This window comes from Malaclemys terrapin, chromosome 11 (genome assembly GCF_027887155.1).
Source record: "Malaclemys terrapin pileata isolate rMalTer1 chromosome 11, rMalTer1.hap1, whole genome shotgun sequence".
Classification (NCBI taxonomy): Eukaryota; Metazoa; Chordata; order Testudines; family Emydidae; genus Malaclemys; species Malaclemys terrapin.
Window position 1 is genome coordinate 49,156,565 of NC_071515.1, and position 23,016 is coordinate 49,179,580.

A 23,016-nucleotide genomic window follows, 5' to 3' on the forward strand; every position below is an offset into this window, starting at 1 on the left:
GCACCCCGGGCCCGGGTGCCGGAGGCTTCTCCCTGGTCGGGAGGGGGCTCAGCGCCGACAACCCAATGAGGCCCTTCGCCGCCTCAAAGGTGTCAGGCGTGGAGGGTTGATCTATTAGTCCCTCGAGCCCGTCGTCCTCACTGAGTTAACTTGGTACATCATGCTCCTCCCGGTGCCCGGGCCCTTAGATGGCAACGGTCTCCTTCGTGGGGAACGTCCGCGCCCTTCCTTTGGTTTAGTCTTGGGACGCACCAGGGAGGATGAGCAGTGCCTACTTCGCTCCGAGGCTGATGGCTTGCAGTGCTTATCTGGCACCAGGTTTCTTGCCGACTCCCAGGGCACTCCGCACCGAGGAGGCTGGAGCCGGCGTTGGGCGCTCTGGTCCCGATGGCCTCCGTTAACAACTGCTTCAAACGAAAGTTTCTCTCTTTCTTTGTTCTAGGCTTAAATGCCTTGCAAATCTTACACCTCTCTGTTTGGTGTGCTTCCCCCAGCAACATAGACAGGAGTCGTGGGGGTCACTAACCAGCATAGGCTTGCGGCATGTGGTGCAAGCCTTAAACCTGTGGGCCCGCGGCGGGTGCTGGAAGCCTCCAAGCACCTAATCTGCTAAGTGTCCACAACAAGGGAATGCTAACGAACTGACAGCAATTAAGTACTCTAAAGCTAAGGGACTGCTTCTCATACGAGAGCAAGAGGTTGTTCCAATGCCACATCAGATGGTAAGAAGGAACTGGAGGGGGTCGGGCCAGTGGGGATATATATGCACAGCGCAGTGGCGCCGCTCAGGCGGGGGCCCCGCCGGCCTGACGGGTACCGCAAAGGGAAAAGTTTCTGACGCTCGTGCGCACGCACCTAATGTTGAATGGACGTGAACAAGCACTCGAAGAAGAATCATAGATTCCAAGGCCAGAATGAACCACTGTGATCATCTAGTCTGACCACCTATATAACACAGGCCACAGAACTTCCCTCTAATAATTCGTAGAGCATGTCTTTTAGAAAAATATCCAATCTCAATTTTAATATTGTCAGTGATGGAGAATCCATCACAACCCTTGGTAAAGTGTTCCAATGGTTAATTATCCTCACTGCTAAAAAATGTATGCCTTATTCCCAGCCTCTTTTCTAGCATTATAAATGTCTTGTAAAGAGGTCAGTGTGACTATTTCTTAGTAAGATTTGAAGTATTTTTCTCCCTAATATAATGAAGTCTTTTGATATTAGAAAAATTGCACTGGAACAACAATTACAGAAAAGTTTAAATAAATGAAGAAAATTAAAAAGGAACTGTAATAGGACTGGTGTCTCCAACCTAAGTTTGGGGCCACTCCTCCTGTAAATCAGGTACCAAAAGAAGACCAGTCTCCACTTCCTTCAATCCAGTCCAAATAGGAACCAATGAAGAAAGTCTCTTCACATTCATCAGGATGAGAACAGCTCCTCTGGGCAGCAAGGAGGCAAGTTCCACAGCTCTTCTGTGTCTCTGTCCTCCTCCCTTACTAGGAAGCCACTAGCTCTGTTACCTCCCAAGTAGGAAAGAGACAGAACTTGTTTCTCCCTGAAAGGCCCCCAGGACCTCTAGAAATCTCAGAAATTTTATGGTTTCCCTGTTTGGGGAACACAGCTGTCAGCTCAATCTCTCAGTAGCCTAATAGATCAAAAGTGTTAGTTCCTATACCCTCCAGCCCCTTCTCTCATCACCATAGGCACAATTCCATTTTACACACAAGAAATTAACTGAAACAGACCATCCTACACTCAAACACAGAACAGTAGAATACCTGGAGGAAATAGTACAGAACACAGAAAATTCACTCCAGTTTACAAGGAGAGGAATTTACAAGCCTCCAAGTGAAATCAATTGCTGTCCAGGAAGAAGAGCATTTTGTGACCTCATACAGTACAATAAATACTGCTGCTTCTTGTAATTTTCAATACTCTTTGAGGAGTATTGAAATTGACAAGTAGTTCAGGGCTCTCAAATCACACAAGTTAGCACATCACAGGAGGTGCTTAGCAACTTCCATGATTTGGATCTTTATCTCTACTGAAGAAAAATACAAGAAAAATAAAGCGTTGTCATCAAACATTTTTCTCACTTCGGAGTATTTTAGCCACATAAGTCAGTTGCTTGCTGATATTTATGTGTACATTTTGGTACTCCTGGGTTCTGTTTCCAGGCTTTGCCACAGCCTTGCTTAGATGAGCCTGGGTAAGTCACTTAATTTAACTGTTTCACTAATAATTTTAATGAATGTAAAGACACAATGAGATTATCGGAAGAAAAGTGCTATATCAGTGATTCCCAAACTTATTCTGCCACTTGTGCAGGGAAAGCCCCTGGCGGGCCGGGCCGGTTTGTTTACCTGCTGTGTCTGCAGGTTTGGCCGATCGTGGCTCCCAGTGACCGCAGTTCGCTGCTCCAGGCCAATGGGAGCTGCTAGAAGCGGCGTGCCGAGGGATGTGCTGGCTGCCCTTCCCGCAGCTCCCATTGGCCTGGAGCAGTGAACTGCGGCCACTGGGAGCCGCAATCGGCCGAACCTGCGGACGTGGCAGGTAAACAAACTGGCCCGGCTCGCCGGGGGTTTTCCCTGCACAAGCGACAGAACAGGTTTGGGAACCACTGCACTATACAAATTAACAAACACAAACCACATTTAGTGACAGCTAAGATTTCATCAGGACTCATCCCACCCACCTAAATCCTTGAAAGCATGAAAATAAGAAGTCAAGGCAAATATCTTCTGCACTCCTTACCACCTTCACATCACCTATGACACTGCTGATAACAGACTCCAATTTGCTTTGCTGCATTAAAACTTGATGGTGACCACATGTTCTCTCATATTAACAGATCAACATATCTGACTGTCACAGATGTCATATCTCTACTGTCACTGGCCACTGTTGGAAGACAGGATACTGGGCTAGATGGACCTTTGGTCTGACCCAGTATAGCCATTCTTAAGTTTACATAGCCCATTCATTTGGAAATTTATTCTGCTTTAACATTGCTGTGGTTGTCATTAAGCTTTTTAATGACAGAGTGAATTGGATGAAGTGAGGTATCTATTGCTTTCCAGTATGTGTTGGAGATGGAGGTGAATGCTTCATGGAGTGTTGAGTGTATTAGCAATTGTGTTGGAGGCAAAATGAACATGGCAAGGAACGCAGGAGATGTTTAGTTTATTTCTACACTTTCAAGGATTTGGATAGGTGGGCTGGGTCCCTAGTGCAAGCCTGACTTTGACTAAACATAATTTTCTGTTTATGTTAATTTCCCTATTCCGTCAAGCATTGTAAACTAAAACTTCCCATGAGGCACTGCACCATCACATGGAAATGCAGTTTAATGCTGAAAGTACTCAAGACTAAACTTTTTGGGTCAGTTCTACAAACTAGTTGAACTGACCCCCTCACCCTCCTTTTTTGCACAAAATCAAAATTATCCTGTGAAAAATTGACATTTTGCAGAAACTACATTTTCTGTCAATAAATAATTCTAATGTAAAATTCCCAACCAACTGTTGTCAAGATCACCGCATTATTTTTTAGCAACAACAACCTGTCAGCTGCAGAGAACTTCTGTGAGTGAATTTGTGTCATCATTCACTTCCTGAAAGATAGACTCAGACTCATGTTCTCCCATGCAATCTTCTGCGAGTCATCTTGTATCTTCCTGAAAGATGCTACAAGATCTCCTGAACTTCTGGAAATTTAAGAAAGGCAGGAGCAACTGCAGCAGCAGGATGAATACCTGCAATCCACCAGCAGGCCTGACTACTATGTTGTCACTTCTTTGACAGTCAAGGCCAGCAGTAAATGACAAAAATTATCATTTTTGCTAACACATGATTGAAGTAGTGTCAGTATTTAATACACTGACCCCATTTTGTACTCTGCCTTTGTAAACTATAACTTATTCCAAAATGCCCCGAACCACCACCTCTACTGAAAATATTGCATCAACCCACGCTAACAGTGTGGCTCCACCTCAAACAAGCTTATGAATCTGCTACTGTCTGAGCTAATGACCATCATCCTTTAGCTCAAAGTAGAGGATCAGGTTTTTACATCCTCAGGTCAATGGTTCAGTCCCCTGCAGATGATCTGATTAGGGATGTATTACATATCATCTAGCCATGAGAGGGGCACAAAAAGCCACTCTGTGACAGCCTGGGTTATATACTCCTCATGCCCATGATGCTTGTTCTGAGCTTCGGGTAGTCTGCAGAAATTCAAATCTTCATGTGTGTCTGACAGAATTAAACCTAGGATTCATGAAGCTAAAATTTTGAACCTCTAGTGCCTTGGTTGAAGGACTAGGTAAAGTCTGTTAACTTGGAGGCCGTAGCAGACTCAAACTTGTATATATGGTGCAGACACTTAAGGGTAACAAAGACATTTTGTGTAAGTGTGGGTTACACTCTGCTCCAATCTGGGTGCTTCAGGTGTCCATAGCTGTTCATTCCACACATGTATCTCTCTGAAGAGAATCTGGAATCTCTGGATCTGAAAGAACAAACTACTGGTGCTTTAACTGAAGTACTAGATCCAGGAGAATAAAGGGAGGAGCAAACTCATAAGCTACTACTTATGGTGTAGCCCTCAGAAGGACAAATCCATACAGTGTTAGGATGGGTTACAACAGCATCTTCTGAAGTCCTTTGGTGATTTGTTAAGCAGTATGTCTGATACATCACATAATTCTGAACTTTTTGTCATTGTGTGGACATAGCTCCTATGCTACCATACCTTATATCCTTAGTAACACTGTATCAACATAACTTATATCAGCATTTAAAACAGTAACTTTTTCAATATTAATTAATTAACACAACTACAATTACAACTATTATCAAACATTCTTCCGAAGTGGTCATGCGAAGAATCACACACACTTAATTTCATATCTCGGTCTACCATAGTATGTTTTCAAAGGGGGTCAGAAGAAACCATTAGACACTGGACATTTTTTGTTGTTGGACTGTGTATTTCAAAATAGCAATATCTAACCTGTTTTTTTTAAATAATGGCAAGCATTTCATGAACAACAATGAGCACTTGAAATTGGTTTTCTCACTCCAAACAAGAGATAACATAGAACATTTTCATCTCTTAAAATAAAAAACTAGGAGCAAATTTAACTATGAGAGTGCAAGTGCTCCACCATAACATGAAGTATTATTATTGATAATAAAACACTAAAAATTGTTGAGTGAAGGGAGATCAAGGATCTCTACTAAAAGAGACTGTAGGACAAAAACAAAGGGAATCCCAGTTGTGCTCCCATATAATTTGCTGGTTAGGTTATTCGCTCCATCTCCATTTTTTCACCTAAATATTTTAAAATAAATAACACTGTATAAGGGGAATGGTGAATAAGATGCACATGTGAGATGCGTATGACATAACAGATTCCTTCAACAATTGATATTTTATTGCTGCTGTATGAAAGGAATAAAATGATGGCCAGTAGCCCTTATATATACAAAGTTTATATAAATTCTAGACATTAACTATGTTCTTCCATGTACCTATAATTGCCCTCCATATCACACTTGATAAACCCTTTCCATAGCTCCATAAATACTCAAGGTTGTTTTGATTAGTGCTTCACTGCACACCACAACTTTTGCTTTGTTTGCATTAAAAAGAGTGGAAGGCCTATGTACATTTTTTTGGAACCCCTTAATTATCAGTAGTAGTTCTTTAAATGCTGATTTTGTTAAGCCTACATTTAAGAAATAATATAAGGTTTGACATCAGGTTAAATACTAGTAATACAATTTTGCTGGATTACCCACTTTTAATGATTTTCACTTGATAGTAAGAGAGAAGTGTTAATATATCTAGAATTCTCAGAATTAACATGCCTCTAGTACAAACACATGCTTAAAAGCATCTAGACCAGGGGTTCTCAAACTGGGGGTTGGGACCCCTCAGGGGGTCGCAAGGTTATTACATGGGGGGTCACGAGGTGTCAGCCCCAAACCCCGCTTTGCCTCCAGCATTTATAATGGTGTTAAATATATAAAAAAGTGTTTTTAATTTATAAGGGGGAGGGTCGCACTCAGAGGCTTGCTATGTGAAAGGGGTCACCAGTACTAAAGTTTGAGAACCACTGATCTAGATCCAAGTGTTACAGTCACTTTTGTGATCAAAATAAAAGGGAAAAGTGTACTTGCTCGTTGTTTGCAGTTCTTCGCGAAACAGAAAAAAAAAATCAACACTGTACCTCAATTTTTACTTTGTTATCTCCAAAGCACAGGTGCTGAAGGTAGGCTGCTGCATTTGCTTGAACTGATGGGAACTGGTGCTGAAGCATGTGAATGACTTCAGGCAATTCTGGATCCCGCCATGCAAACTCCCTTCATTAGATAAACAAATTCAAGGGAAGGTGTTAGTTTATACATATGTTTTACTCCTATAGTTACTGGAGAGTCTTAGCAGTTTTCTAAAGTATTTGCTGTCCTGTAGTATCAAACGTAAAAGAGGAAACTAAACGTGTGAAAATGGTTCATTGTTCCATTCCACCTTTCAGTTTTCCCATCAGTAGAGAAGCCTTTATATTCTTTATGCATCACAGCAAAAACATTATAAATGTCCATATTGCCTTCTTCAGTTAGATTGCGAATACAGATTGAATAGCTAGAGTGAAATATATATACTTTAACTCTACTTACTGAATCACTGAAATCTACATAAACCTCCTTAGCTTTAAAAAGGGGGTGGGGTGAGGGAGAGGATGACCCATATGAAGATACCTAGCTCTTATAAATTTCATTCAGCGGAGGACAGGTGTAATTCATACAGAGAATATTTTTTTCTGAACATTTAACACATTTTTTACTGTTTTATAGTCAATTACACTTGGACAAAAACGGATACGAGTGGAATTATCAACAGGACTGATATGAGTGGCATTATCAACCATATCAAAATAAAGTACCACAAGGCTGTAACAGCTTGAATTGTCTAGGGAGTGTGGACTTACAACTAGTTTTATTGTAACCGTTTCACCAAGTACACAGCTATTTTACATAGCCAAAAACCTGGCAAGTCATTAGACATGACCATGAAATTTATAGCTTTAGGAACTGATCCAGTGACATTTGTTGGGCTATTTTCTCTTTCTAAAGAATTTTAAACAAAACAGTACAGAGATGACAAGTTTCAGAGTAACAGCCGTGTTAGTCTGTATCCGCAAAAAGAAGAACAGGAGTACTTGTGGCACCTTAGAGACTAACAAATTTATTAGAGCATAAGCTTTCGTGGACTACAGCCCACTTCTTCGGATGCGGGGCTGTAGTCCACGAAAGCTTATGCTCTAATAAATTTGTTAGTCTCTAAGGTGCCACAAGTACTCCTGTTCTTCTTTCAGTACAGAGATCTTACTCTTCCTGAAAATCCAAACATGTGAAACAACTAAAGTTCCAAGAACAGAATGATAATGTTGTTCCAAAGTAATCCTTTCAAGCAGTTAAGACTCAGAATGTGACATATAATTCTATCCAGTTGGTTGACCTTCTAAATATCCTCTTTTAAAAGACACAAATTACGTAAGTTTGGGTTCACATTTTAAATATTGCCTATATTAAGAAAGATGTGAACAAAATCTAATAATAATACATATATTTTTAATTGTTATTTTATATTTCAAATTTCAATGGAAACAGTTGTTTGGATTAAAACATTTTCTGGCAGTAAAGGTTGCAGCAGTATGATAGTACATATGAACCAGCAGTTAAAACTCACTAACCACAAGGTAAAACTGTTTAATTGTGAAAGCAAATTATAATGCAGAAAGCAAAGAAATAGTTCTAGTGGTGAAAAGTAAATTAGATTTTTTAAAGGTCTGTTTTAATAATAAAAGGATTTATTATTAACAATGGTATGGAATTTTAGGAGTGCTTTTTTTTTTTTTTTTTGTAGGTTCTACACAAAAAAAGGACTGCACTTCTCCTGTTGGCTCAGCAGCAATACTTAGCAAACAAACACTATTCCTAGAGCTACACTTATTCTTGCTGACATCATCAAGACAAGAGTACAAGTGAGCCAGTTAAATGGAATGAACTGTCTCCATTAGAAACACAAGAACTATATCAAGATTCCCCAAATGGAAAAAATGACAAAATTGATGGAAAATTTCATTTTCAAGATTTAGGGATGTGATTGGGTATACACCAGCCCCACACTGAGTCAACAAGGGTTAATGAGCTAGAGTGGGCCCACTCAGCCTTGCCCTGCTATACCTGCACTTACTGTCAGATAATGACGGGCCAGTTAAAAAGGGAAGAGGACAGCCCAGTAGGTGCACTGACCAGGGAGAATAGATCTATCTTGTGCTCCCTGAGAAAAGGACCAGCCCAGAACTTCCACAGAGACTCCTGACTGCCAGAGCCCTCTGGAAGAAGATAGGCCTGGCACAGGACTATTGGTTTTGGCACTATTTGTTTGCTTTACTACAAAAAGACTATTGGGCTGTCTGTGCTGCCTCGGATAGCCCTGAGGGGCCTAATGAGACTGTTGCAGGGAAATCCTGTCCAGTCGGGGTGTTGGGAACTGCCTCAATCAACTCTGTGGACTTTTGCACCATCCTTGAGTCTGCCCTGTAGTTTGTCCCTGAAGAACCAGCGGTCACACAGGAGCATTCCAAACAATGGAGTGTAAAATAAACCATGTTGGTCAGTCTCTCTTTAAAACAGGGGTGTCTAAAACTTGTCAACCTCGCCATTGTAGTCTGACTATAACAGAGCAGATTTTTGGTTGTCCTCATTTTTGAAATGGAGATACAGGCCCACGGATTCTACAGGTTCCAATTTAAGATGCTCCATTTTAAATGCATTTTATAGAAGAACCAAAAGTGTGAAAGGTGTTTTAAAGACAGAGAGGGAATCTGGTAGCTGCCTCAATTATCTCACAATCCAAGGGCCAGATTATAAATTTCCAGAGGTCACTCCACCAGGTTAAAGATAAAATAGAAACAAACTGTACTGTAAAGCTCTCTGGGCTTTATCTAGCCACATGTCTGATAACCTTTAAAATGAAACAAGTGGATATATGTTGATAAAGATGTCATCCCTGGCTACTGGAGTAACATGACTGTGCTGTTAATGTCTCTTTAAAATATCTTAAAGTCAGTTAGTGAATATTACAAAAAAAAAATTAAGATCAGGCATTGGAGATAACAGACAAATCAGGTACATTTCTTGTTTAAATGAGGAAACAAGGAAGATGGGACTGACTACACTCAAGACAGCTTTATTTGTACCTACACACCTTATTGGGTAGGCTGCAATTTTTTCAAAAGCATCGTTAACAGTGGGTGATAGTCTGTAAATAATGTCAGATATTGGACATATCAGAATAAATTTCCTTCAGTCCAGAGTCCTAGTAAGCAACTATTGTTGACTAAACTGCAAGAATAGAGTCAGGAAGAACCAGAGGAGTAATTCTGAAAAAAGTATATTTGTTAAAAATAAAGAGTTTAGCATAATTTTTAAAGATTTTCTTTAATATGGTTTTGAAACTCAGTCTGTGGGCTGCACTTTCAATAAGTGTGGTTGCTTCTACAATTTATATATATATTCTTATAAAATGTTTTAAAGGGAACATTTCAGATAATCAAACTAGTCATAATAGTTTAAAAACCATCAGACTATGAAATTATCATACTATAAATAACATATTACAAAAACATGAAATTCCTGACTTAGAGAATCCGGAGGTTAATATTAGTTCTTTCCAACACATTAGTTCTTTTTAACTAGTTCTTCAATTGAATGCTCTTATTACTTTATATTTTACGGAATATTTATAATGCTGTTAAATTGCTAACAGTCAAGATACTATAGCATAGCAAATTTCAAGACATAAAACCTAACTTGTGCAATACTTTTTACCTTAAGAGGGGTCTGGCTATAATAGGGAAAGACAAAATCTGGATATGATAAGAGATGGGAATTTTATACAGCATAAGAATTCTTCTTATATTTCCCAAAGCATTTATTGCTCAATGTACTGTAGCTCAGACTCCATTTTATATTTTGACTATTACAGTATTACAAGGCCATGGAGAAAGATGGTAATTAGCTTCCTATGAATACTGTGTCTGCAACTTGTACAACAAATATACTAATGAGGCAAAGAAAAAGATTTCTCACCGTTTCCCTCTTTTGTTCTAATGTACAGATTAGAGAATAATGCATACCTCTTCTTTATTTTCACCAAAATGAGTCTATGGGCTTGTTTACTCTTTGAAATTTACCAGTATAATTATTCTGGAATAGCTATTTCAGTAAACTTCCAAGTGTAGACAAGCCCTTTGTCTTTCTGATACTTTTAAAGACCTGGTTCAGTCATCTTTACTCTGATGAAACAGTACCTTACTCCTCAAATAGATCTTTTATATCAGTGATACTCAGACCTCAGTGGTTCAGGAGCCAAATTAGCAATCACCATTACCCAAAAGAGCCACAGTAGTGTGAATTCATTGTTTCATTTACTATTTCATAGCTATACCTCTATCTATATCTATATATTATTCTCACAGCAAAATGACTGACCAAGTATTCTACAATTGATTAATAACATCGTAAAAGCATTCCGATGGATTAATAATTAAAATCACACAGTGTTTTAATATCATGTGCTGCAAAGAGCTGCAGGAGACACGTCAAAGAGCCACTTGCACTCACAAGTGGCAGTCTGAGTACAACTGTTCTAAATCAATATTTAGTATGTGGAGCAAGCTAATGCGCTACATGTTAAAAATGCACCAATGGCCAAATACCACAAACATGACTTGTTAAAGTTTGCAGCACCAGGGCCGGCTCCAGGCACCAGGTAACCAAGCACATGCTTGGGGTGGCAGCCGGTAAGGAGCGGCCAATCTTGGGGTGGCGGGGGGCAGCGTGGCGCTCGGCGGGGGGGGGGGGGGCGGGCTCCAGCGGCGCGGCGCTTGGCGGGGGGGGCGGCACGGGGCGCAGCGCTCAGAGGGGGGGTTCCGGTGGCGCGGCGCTCGGTGGGGGGGGGGGGGGCTCGGCGGGGCGGCACTTTTTTTTGCTGCTTGGGGCAGCAAAAAAGTTAGAGCCAGTCCTGTGTAGCACTATTAAGTTGACCCAAAGAAGTGGTTTGAAAGTTCACTAATAGGGGCCAAATCCTGTTTGTCCCATCATGCAAGTAGGCCCATTACTGTCTACAGGACTACTTGAATAAGTAATACCGGAAAAACGGTCTCCATTTCCATTTTAAATGCATTTATTCTATGTTAATATGAAGAAACTGTTTTCTACCTTTGCAAAATGGTATACTTATTCCGAAGATTTCCAAGCAACTTTCCTTATAACCAAAGCTGTTCATAAATAGAATGATCTAGTATATTTAGATATTTACTTACTCATTTTCAAAACCTGGCAAACACGTGTGACAATTTAATAAAAAATACTCAATAAAACCAAATGAAACCTTTCAAGTTCACAAATGTTCCTCAGAGTATATGAAATTTCCTTTCAATATCCTAAAATAAACTTGGAAGAGAATTACAATAATTGTTAACACAAATGTAAGTAACAGTCAACTACTGTAGCAAAGTAAAAGCAATGCACTTACTGGTTAAACTTCTGGATAATTTTATAAATTGTTACTTATTAAACCTAAATTAATCACAATGATCTGTATAATACAGAACTAAAAAATGCACTACTAAGATTTTCTATTTAATCAAAGAACAATTTTAGAATCAGATAATTCTTGCAATGGTACATGATTCCTGAAAGCTCAGTTGGACTTGCCTAGGATCTTTCTGTATGCTGTCTATGGATGGAGATCTTGTTGTACCATCATCTGCTGGCGTTGCATGTTGTAGCCTGTTATAACTGGACTCTGACAGTCGATACTGCATTGACCTGTAGGGTTCCGCATAGGCAGCTGTTGTGTTCAAGGGATAATTATTTCTTTGGTATGCAAGTGTGCTACGCTGACTGGATGACCTTTGCAGATTTCCAACACCTAGTGTAAAATCAATAATAAAATATGCTAGATACCTTTTATAGACATTTGTTATGAGACAATTCTTGGTTTAAATAAAAAGCAAGCAAAATTAAAGTTGAAGTGAGACTGAAATACCCAGAGGTCTAAAAAGCTATCATTGGATAGGACTCCAGCACCTCTCATATGATAAATCCTTACAGAAAAAGTTCCAAGGACGATAATGGGCTGATTACACAAGTAAAGTCATTGTGGGATCAGGCCCAAGTTATTTCTAAATAAGATTGAGTGTTTCAGTATTTAATGTAGTAAGTACTATATGTGTCAAATATATTAGCAGTAAACCAGGAACTGAAGAGGAACCTGATGACAAATAGAACAGTTTCAGAGATGTTTAATAACATTCGATTGTATGCATCTATAGTACTGAAGAAAGAAAAATGGGAAATAAAACAAGAAGCTCTCCTGATGTTAATGCCTCTCCTTTCATAAATTAAATGCAAGCTTGTCCTGCTTGCTTGGGCAAAATATTAATTGGGGATTGAATTGTATTTAAAGATTCTTTCAAGGCACTAATCTCAAATGGTTCAGAAAAACACCACTTGTGTGTGAAATGAGGTATGAATATGAACCTTCTTGATTACAGTGATCTTATGGTATTTTCTGCTCTTCTAAAAAAACATAAGGATATTAACTGAACTAGAACTTTATTTTTCAGTTTCCCAATTGAGCTAAAACTTTAACAAACTTTACCTGGTTCAGTTTTGCTTATGTGAGTTTAGTTGTGGCAGGTGGGGCAGGGAAACTGCAAAACTTGTGCTTCATTCATAGTACTCTGAATGCCTCAGCTGGTGCAAAATTATTAACAAGCAATTTAAAAGGTTTAAAAACATTATTATAGGTATTGTGAACTATCACTCTGGAGACTTAACAGTAAAACCTTCCTAATTCAGATTAATGATTGGGAGACCTATTGCAAACTACTAAATTGTGCAAATTAGTAAGTGAACAAAAGATCTAAAATCAGAATAATGCATCACAAACGTACCATGTCTTTTCCTTTTATTTGAGAATTTCAGTTTAGCTGCAATTATTTATGACAGTACTTCATAGTATCTCATTTTATATTCTGTCATATAGCATATAAAAGTAATTAGATTTTAATATTGGATCTTACAATATAGCATTCCAGGATTAAATCTTTGAGAAGTTGGGTGAGACCACGTGTTTTATGGCGCAAGATGTGAATTAGTGCAGTGCAATTTAGCAGGGTTCTACTATATTGATAAAACAGTAAAAAGTGAGAGGAAGGATATGATAAATATGGGTCAACAGTGTAACACTGTTGCAAAAAAAGCGACCATCATTCTGGGATGTAGTAGCAGGAGTGTTGTAAGCAAGACACGAGAAGTAATTCTTTCACTCTACTCCATGTTGATAAGGCTTCAGCCAGAGTATTGTGTCCAGTTCTGGGCACCACATTTCAAGAGAGATGTGGACAAACTGGAGAAAGTCAGAGGAGAGCAACAAAAATGATTTAAGGGCTAGAAAACATGACCTATGAGGAAAGATTGGAAAAAATTGGGTTTGTTTAGTCTGGAGAAGAGAAGACTGAGTGGGGAATATAATAACAGTTTTGAAGTACATAAAACATTGTGACAAAGAGGAGGGTGAAAAATTGTTTTAATTAACCTCTGAGGATAGGACAAGAAGCAATGGGTTTAAAACTGCAGCAAGGGAGGTTTAGGATGGACATTAGGAAAAACTTCTTAACTGTCAGGATAGTTAAGCACTGGAACAAATTGCTCAAGGAGGATGTGGAATCTCTGTCACTGGAGGTTTTAAAGAACAGGTTGGACAAACACCTGTCTGGAATGGTCTAGTTATTAAGTAGTCCTTGAGTACAAGGAACAGGACTAGATGATCTATTGAGGCCCCTTCCAGACCTACACTTCCAACACTTCTATGATTGGCTAGTGAGGGTTTAAACCAAGAAATACGCTATACCCAGCCCGTGCCACTTTCCGCAGCTCCCATTGGCTGGAAATGGTGAACCGCGGCCACTGGGAGCTGCGAGCGGCCGTACCTGCGGACGCTCAGGTAAACAAAGTGTCTCGTGGCCCACCAGGGGCTTACCGTGAACAAGCTGCGAACCAAGTTTGGGAACCCTTGGTTTAGCTCAAAACGGACTTATCAGCATATAATCTCGAGTACTTGCTATAGACATCACAAAAGAATAAAGAGCATTTTAAACTAATCTGTTTCTTACTCCTATCTGCCATTATTGTGCAAGTCTTTCAGATTTAGGTCTCTTCCTCTTCACTGATTTATGGCTTCTAATCTATTATTTTAAATTAGCAACACATATCTATCATCATGCATATTGACAGCGTGGCAACAATTTATATTCTCTCAAGTAGAAAACTAATATGTAAATCAAGAAAGATTTTTGGGGCAAATCATCTAAATTTGGGGAATGCTGAAAAACCTCAATTCTATACCTACCTGACCCAGTTCGATATAGTGCTGTCTGGGACCCTTGGTGTAGCTCAACTGCTCCATGATTTGGACTGCGGTACACAGGACTGTAATAGGTTCTCCCTTCATATATGGGGGTGATGTGTAGGTCAGGAGATACAGCTGAACGTAATTCTTGCCCAAGCTGACTGTTCTGACTAGCATATGAACTCCTCAAGCCTAGAAGCAAGAAAAAGGTAAATATGTATGGTATGCAATTAGTGGCAATTTAAGTCAGCTGGAATTCAGAGGCTTTGTAGGAGTTCTGCCTAAACTTTGTAGAGTTGTTAGAAGTAAAGCACTGCAGTGAAATCAGTATGGACTACTTTTAATAAGCAGCAGTCTGGGTATCTCCAAACATAATGGTCATATTTCTGCTCCACCTTCATCAGAAAATCACCCCCATTAAGCAAGTGAATTGTGATGGTCCCTTAGCAATTTTACTGTTCGTCTTTTAATTAGCCAAAGTGATTATATGTGCTCCACAGTAAAAATTATTGCTTGCTTTTAAGTTTTGTGAAACTATTGTGAGATTTTTTAAAAAGTAACTAAGGAAATATGAAGTGTTCAGATTTTGCATGTACTTTTCAGGAAGATGATGATGATGACGACACTTTACCGTAACTTCTATTTTTAACATTTTTTAACGTGGGTTTTTATGTAATTTAGATAAGCAGATAATTCAAATTGTTCCTGAAACTTTAACATTTATTCTGAAAGTTTCAAATGTTATTTGTAACTTTGCCTATTCAGATCATGGAAACATTTCAAAACAAGAAAGAATAGGAATTTGTTTCATATTCCTATTTGATTTTCACTTGTTGCTAAACAAATGGTTTAGTTGTAATATTCTAAGGTTCTTAAATGTTTTGTATCAAAAACTTCAAAACAGTTCAAGATCATTATTTCTGGATTTGATGACTGCTCAGCAGAAAGCAACAGACTGTTAAACGCCATTATCTAACGTTTCTCTCTCTTTGATGACAAATGTAGCAGTTCCATTCCAAGATATCCCCTCAATCTATACTGTGCTGCCAAGCTGATTACAAGATTCTGCAAAAACTACTCACAAATGAACTAATAATTTCACCTCCTGCTGCCGCTGAAGTCAATGGATGGCAATAGTCTCATTGGCTTCAGAGAGAGCAGGATCATGCCACCTGCAAAATATTACACTTTACTGCTAAGCAGTAACAAATGTAGTTTGAGTCAAATGTTTAATGGCAATTTCATTACAAAAAAAGAGAAACATTTATAGGAACATTGTATTTTCTAAATTTAAAAGGTCCTAGCCTCATTTTGTGTTCTCCTTCCAATATTTGAAGGGCTAACTGTAAAAGTAACCAATTATAAGAAAGTATTTTCTTGGTATTTATTTAAATCATTACGAATTCATAGAATAATCAGTTAATGAGGTCCTCCCAAGTGCTCTTAATTCACAGATTCCGAGGCCAGAAGGGACCAAGGATCACCTAGTCTGACCTCGTAGACAACACAGACCATCGAGCTTCCCCAAAATAATTCCAAGAGCATATCTCTTAGAAAAACATCCAATCTTGGATTTAAAAATTGTCAATGAGGGCAAATCCATCATGGCCCTTTGTAAATTGTTTCAATGGTTAACTATCCTCACTGCTAAAATTTTATGCCCATTTCCAGTCTGAATTTTTTTTCAGGTATCTAAAAGGGTGTCATAAGGAGGAGGGAGAGAACTTGTTCACCTTAGCCTCTAAGGATAGAACCAGAAACAATGGGTTTAAACTGCAGCAAGGGAGGTCTAGGTTGGACATTAGGAAAAAGTTCCTGTCAGGGTGGTTAAACACTGGAACAAATTGCCTAGGGAGGTTGTGGAATCTCCGTCTCTGGAGATATTTAAGAGTAGGTTAGATAAATGTCTATCAGGGATGGTCTAGACAGTATTTGGTCCTGCCATGCGGGCAGGGGACTGGACTCGATGACCTCTCGAGGTCCCTTCCAGTCCTATAATCTATGAATCTATGAATTTATCTTTCTTCAAATTTCAGCCATTGGATTGTGGTATAAAAGACGGTTACTCACCGTTGTAACTGTTGTTCTTCGAGATGTGTTGCTCATATCCATTCCATTAGGTGTGTGCGCGCCGCGTGCACGATCGTCGGAAGATTTTCTACCCTAGCAACACCGGCGGGTCGGCTGTGGAGCCCCCTAGAGTGGCGCCTTCATGGCGCTGAATATATACCCCAGCCGACCCGGCGCCCCCTCAGTTCCTTCTTGCCGGCTACTCCGACAGTGGGGACGGGGGGCGGGTTTGGAATGGATATGAGCAACACATCTCGAAGAACAACAGTTACAACGGTGAGTAACCGTCTTTTCTTCTTCGAGTGCTTGCTCATATCCATTCCATTAGGTGACTCCCAAGCCCAACTTAGGTGGTGGGGTCGGAGTGAGACATTGCCGTGTGCAAAACCGCTGATCCGAAGGCAGCATCGTCCCTGGACTGCTGCACTAGTGCATAGTGAGCTGTAAACGTGTGGACTGATGACCAAACCGCCGCTCTACAAATGTCCTGTATCGGAACATGTGCCAGGAAAGCAGTCGAGGAGGCTTGGGCCCTCGTGGAGTGAGCGGTGAGGTGCGGTGCTGAGACACCTGCCAGGTCATAGCAAGTCCGGATGCAAGACGTAATCCAGGAGGATAGGCGCTGTGAGGAGACCGGTGAGCCTTTCATTCGGTCGGCCACTGCAACGAAGAGCTGCGTCGTCTTTCTAAAGTGCTTTGTGCGGTCAATATAGAAGGCCAGGGCCCTTCTTACGTCCAGGGAATGCAGATGTTGGTCCTGGCGAGTGGCATGCGGTTTGGGATAAAAGACCGGGAGAAATATGTCCTGGTTGATATGAAATGGCGAAACCACCTTAGGGAGAAAGGCAGGATGTGGACGAAGTTGCACTTTATCCTTATGAAAAACTGTGTAAGGGGGCTCAGATGTCAGCGCCCTGAGTTCAGAAACGCGCCTTGCTGAGGTGATGGCTACGAGGAAGGCTGTCTTCCAGGATAGGTACAGAAGTGAACAGGTGGCCAGTGGCTCGAATGGAGGACCTGTGAGCTTGGAGAGAACCAGGTTGAGGTCCCACGTCGGGACGGGCTGACGTTGTTGTGGGTACATCCGGTCTAAGCCCTTGAGGAATCTAACGACCATCGGGTTAGAGAATACCGAGGACGCGAGTTCCCCTGGGTGAAAGGCCGATATAGCGGCCAGGTGAACCCTAATTGAAGATATCGCCAACCCCTGATGTTTTAGGGAGAGGAGATACTCCAAAATGAGAGGAATGGGTGCCTGCAACGGGGACGTGGCTCGTTGTTCGCACCAACAGGAGAACCGCTTCCACTTGGCCAGGTACGTGGTGCGTGTTGAGGGCTTCCTACTGCTCAGCAGAATCTGTTGGACAGAGTGCGAGCATTGCTGCTCTGCCTGGGTGAACCATGGAGCAGCCACGCCGTGAGGTGGAGTGATTGCAGGTCGGGGTGACGCAGCCGGCCGTGGTCCTGCGTGATGAGATCCGGATACAACGGAAGCGGGATCGGTGTCTGAACCGAGAGTTCCAACAGTGTGGTGTACCAATGTTGTCTCGGCCACGCTGGAGCGACCAGAATTACCTGTGCCTGGTCTCTGCGCAATTTGAGCAGTACCTTGTGGACCAGAGGAAACGGAGGGAAGGCGTAAAACAGGTGGTCTTTCCAGGGAAGGAGAAACGCATCCGAGAGGGAGCCCGGAGCTCGACCTTGTAGGGAGCAGAACACGTGGCACTTCCTGTTGTCTCGGGATGCAAATAGGTCTATCTGGGGAAACCCCCACCTCTGGAAGATGGAATGTATGATGTCCGGACGGATAGACCACTCGTGCGTCTGGAAGGACCTGCTGAGTCGGTCCGCTAGAGTGTTCTGGACTCCAGGGAGGAACGATGCCGTGAGGTGGATTGAGTGGGCGATGCAGAAGTCCCACAGGCGAATGGCCTCTTGGCATAGGATTGACGAACGTGCTCCTCCTTGCTTGTTGATGTAAAACATGGCCGTGGTGTTGTCGATGAGAACTAACACACATCGGCCACGTAGGAGGTTGAGAAATGCCTGGCACGCCAGTCGTACCGCCATCAGTTCCCGAACATTGATGTGCAGGGCTAGCTGGGATGCAGTCCACAGGCCCTGGGTATGGTGTTCGTTGAGATGGGCGCCCCAACCCAGAGATGAAGCGTCTGTGACCAGGTGCAGAGAGGGTTGTGGGGCGTGAAATGGTATCCCCTCGCAGACCACATTGCGATCTAGCCACCAGGTGAGGGAGGCCAGGACCGAGTTCGGGACCGTGACCACCATGTTCAGACTGTCCCGATGTGGACGGTATATTGATGACACCCAGGTTTGAAGTGGGCGAAGCCGAAGTCTGGCATGCCTGGTTACGTACGTGCAGGAAGCCATGTGACCCAGCAGGGTAAGGCACGACCTCACCGTGGTCGTTGGGAAGGCCTGGAGCCCTTGAATGAGGCTCGTGATGGTGCCGAATCTGTTGTCTGGCAGGATGGCTTGTGCACGTCTGGAGTCTAGAACTGCGCCGATGAATTCTATTCTCTGGGTAGGTTCTAGAGTGGATTTGTCCTTGTTGAGTAGGATGCCCAACTCGTTGAATGTGTGCACTATTATGTGGACGTGAGCTTGAACTTGCTCCTTGGTGCGACTGCGTACCAGCCAGTCGTCTAGGTACGGGAACACCTGTATCCCTTGCCGACGAAGGTATGCTGCCACGACAGCCATACATTTCGTGAACACTCTTGGGGCCGAGGATAGGCCGAAGGGAAGGACTGCAAATTGGTAGTGCACTGTGTTTACCACGAATCGCAGGAAGCGTCTGTGAGGTGGGTAAATTGAGATGTGAAAGTATGCATCTTTCATGTCGAGGGCGGCGAACCAGTCTCCAGGATCGAGGGAAGGGATAATGGCCCCCAAAGAGACCATGCGGAACTTCAACTTTACTACGAATTTGTTGAGTCCGCGCAAGTCCAAGATGGGCCGCAGACCTCCCTTGGACTTGGGGATCAGGAAATAACGGGAATAAAATCCCCTGCCCCTTAACTCTATCGGAACCTCCTCTATGGCCCCCATGGCCAGGAGCGTAGAAACCTCCTGAATAAGAAGTTGCTCGTGAGAAGGGTCCCTGAAGAGGGACGGGGAAGGGGGGTGGGAGGGGGGAATAGAAGAAAATTGGATAGCGTATCCCCTCTCCACCGTGCGGAGGACCCAACGGTCCGAAGTTATAAGGGACCAAGCACGGTGGAAGTGGGAGAGGCGATCCCGAAAGGAGGGGGTTGGATCTTGGGGGATGACTGGGGCGCCGTCCTCGACCGCACCTTCAAAAGTTCTGCCTGGGGCCTGAAGGTGGTCTAGGTGGCCCCTGGTTCTGGCCGGGTTGAGGGCCGGTCCACCTTCTTCTACCACCTCGCCCTCGCCTCCTGGCCGAGTCCTGTCTCTGACGAGGTGGGGGGGGGGTAGAAGCGCTGAGGCTGCGGCCTAAATGGCCTGCGCTGAGGGCCCACAACATGCATCCCCAGGGAGCGCATGATTGTTCTCGAGTCCTTTAGGCTCTGCAGGCGAGAGTCCGTTTTGTCTGAGAACAATCCGTGTCCCTCAAAGGGGAGATCCTGTAGGGTTTGCTGCAGCTCCGGAGGCAAACCCGAGACCTGAAGCCAGGAGATCCTACGCATAGCGATACCCGAAGCCAGGGTCCTCGCAGCTGAGTCTGCTATGTCCAAGGAGGCCTGCAAGGAGGTCCGAGCCACCTTCTTGCCCTCCTCTACCATGGCTCCAAACTCTTCCCTGGACTCCTGGGGAATCAGCTCCTTAAACTTCCCCATAGAGTTCCAGGAGTTGAAACTGTAGCGGCTCAGCAGCGCCTGTTGGTTCGCTGCTCTAAGTTGTAGCCCTCCGGCTGAGTAAATCTTACGGCCAAACAAATCGAGCCGCTTAGCCTCTTTTGATTTAGGCGCTGCAGCCTGCTGGCCGTGGCGCTCTCGTGCGTTCACTGATTCCACCACCAGTGAACACGGTTGGGGGTGGGTATACAAGTACCCATAGTCCTTAGACGGGACAAAGTATTTCCTTTCCACCCCTCTCGCTGTGGGTGGGATAGAGGCAGGAGTTTGCCATATCGTATCCGCATTCATTTGAATCGTGCGGATCAGGGGTAACGCTACCCTCGATGGGGCATCCGCTCCAAGGATATTCACGATCGGGTCGTGAACCTCCACTATCTCCTCCGCCTGCAGGTCCATATTACGGGCCATCCTGCGCAGAAGATCCTGGTGAGCCCGAAGATCTATTGGAGGCGGGCCTGTGCACGATGTGCCCGCCACTGCCTCATCGGGAGAAGAAGAGGAAGATGCCTCCGGTGGAACAGGATCCAAGGGCTGGTCCTGGTCTCCCTGTTCCTGGGCTGGAGCATCACCTGTGCCTGGGTCCAGGGTGTCAGGTGGTGCGGACCCAGAGGCCTCCATGCCCCCTGGCGGAGGCCGAGAGATGGTGGACTCCGGGGCCCCTCTGACGGAGTGACCGGAGCGAGAGGTCGACGCAATTGGAGCCCCTTGCGCCTGATGGTACGCCCACGGGGTCCAGAACGACCAGTGAGATGGGCCATGAGCAGGGTCCTCTGCTACCTCCTGCCAATGGCCTATGTCCTGCTCCTCGGCTTGACCCTGAGGGGGGTATGCCGATCTCGATACTTCCTCAGAGGAGCGGGACACCGATCTCGATGGCCATGGCGGTGCCGAGTGCGTCGAGACGAATCCCGTGGGATGCGGTGCCGCACGGTGCCGGTCCGGGGATGTTCTATCTCCACGCGGTGCCGGCGATCGGTGCCGGGACCGCGACCGGTGCCGATGACCTCGTCGGTGCCGGGAGTCGGATCTGGACCTCGACGAGGACCTGGAGTATGCCCGGTGCCGGGAGCGGCCTCTCGACGTCGAGCGTCGACCGTAGCGGTGCCGAGAGCTACGTCTCGACGTTGATCGGTGCCGACGATCATATCGGTGCCGAGACGTAGAGCGGTGCCGCGAAGAAGATCTTGGCCGCGAGTACGACCGGTGCCGAGACGATATTCGGTGCCGGGACTGCGAGCGGCGTGGGGACCTGCTTCGGGACCTGGACCGGTGCCGAGGTTCCAGCCCTTGTGATGGAGGGCGCATCAAGGCAGGTTTCCCCCTCGACTGGACCGGGCGAGTCAGCGGTGCAGTCGGTGCCGGTGGTTGAGGCGGTGCCGGCTCCGTGAGAGCTATTAAGTCTCTCGCCGCCGCGAAGGTCTCTGGAGTCGACGGTAGGCACTGTATCACCGCCGGCCTCGGTGGAGACGCTATCTGCACCGGACTCAACGGCTTCGGTGCCGGAGTCGACGGTGCTGGAGGCACCTGTTTCCTTTGCTCCACCGGCGGACGCGGCTCTACCCCCGGCACTGGGGGAGCCGGCGTCTTCGGCACGGACGTCCCCGTTTTATGGGCTTTTTTATGCCCCGGGGATAATGATCGGCGCCGAGGCACTGCTTGCGGTGCCGACGAGGTCCGGTGCCGGGGAGGCTTGTCTGACGCCACTCGCGTGGTCGTCAAAGCCGGTGCTGCCGGTGCACTGCGCACCGAGGTGCTAGGCGCCGGGGTCTGGCCCGTAGAGGGAGTGTCCGGGCTAAGTGCCGCCTCCATCAGGAGTTGCCTGAGCCGAAAGTCCCGCTCCTTCTTGGTCCTTGGTCTGAAGGCCTTACAGATCTTGCACTTATCTGTTTGGTGGGACTCTCCCAGGCACTTCAGACAGGAGTCGTGCGGGTCGCTCGTGGGCATAGGCTTCGCGCAGGAGGCGCACTGCTTGAAGCCGGGAGCGTTGGGCATGAGCCCGGCCCCGCGGCCGGGGAAGAAAGGGGGAGACGACCCCCTTAATCCCCTGAGCTACTTAGAACAACTATAACAACTTTTTTAAAACTATTTAACTATTTAACTATAAACACTATAACTATAACTGCTAATAACCAACAAAGCTAGGGAGAGTGGAGAACAGCTAAGCAGCGCTCCACAGTTCCAACGACCGTCAGGGGCGGTAAGAAGGAACTGAGGGGGCGCCGGGTCGGCTGGGGTATATATTCAGCGCCATGAAGGCGCCACTCTAGGGGGCTCCACAGCCGACCCGCCGGTGTTGCTAGGGTAGAAAATCTTCCGACGATCGTGCACGCGGCGCGCACACACCTAATGGAATGGATATGAGCAAGCACTCGAAGAAGAACTTTCTTTCTGCTAGACTGAAGAGCCCATTGTCGAATTCTTGTTCCCCATGTAGGTACAGACTGATCAAGTCACCCTCCCTTAACATTATCTCTTTTCATTCATCTTATTATCCACCATGAACCCCAATCTTTCTCAAAGTCACATGATGGGTGATTCTATCCCGGGAAGCAGTAAGTATGGTCTATGTTCTTTGTTTCTAGATGTACGTGTTCACATTTATTTG

The 23,016-nt window shown here is 44.3% G+C and overlaps 1 protein-coding gene across 6 annotated transcripts in view; it reads right to left on the bottom strand.

Annotated features, from left to right (window-relative positions):
- Positions 1-23,016, bottom strand: part of PKP4 (plakophilin 4) — a 214,697-nt gene that overhangs the window by 61,679 nt on the left and 130,002 nt on the right. For all 6 annotated transcript variants that reach the window (XM_054043462.1, XM_054043463.1, XM_054043461.1 and 3 more), the window contains 3 exons: positions 14,500-14,691; positions 11,799-12,015; positions 6,242-6,374 (listed from right to left, as the gene is read on the bottom strand). In XM_054043462.1, the coding sequence (XP_053899437.1) occupies positions 6,242-6,374; positions 11,799-12,015; positions 14,500-14,691 (542 nt within the window). The remainder of the gene's footprint in view (positions 1-6,241; positions 6,375-11,798; positions 12,016-14,499; positions 14,692-23,016) is intronic.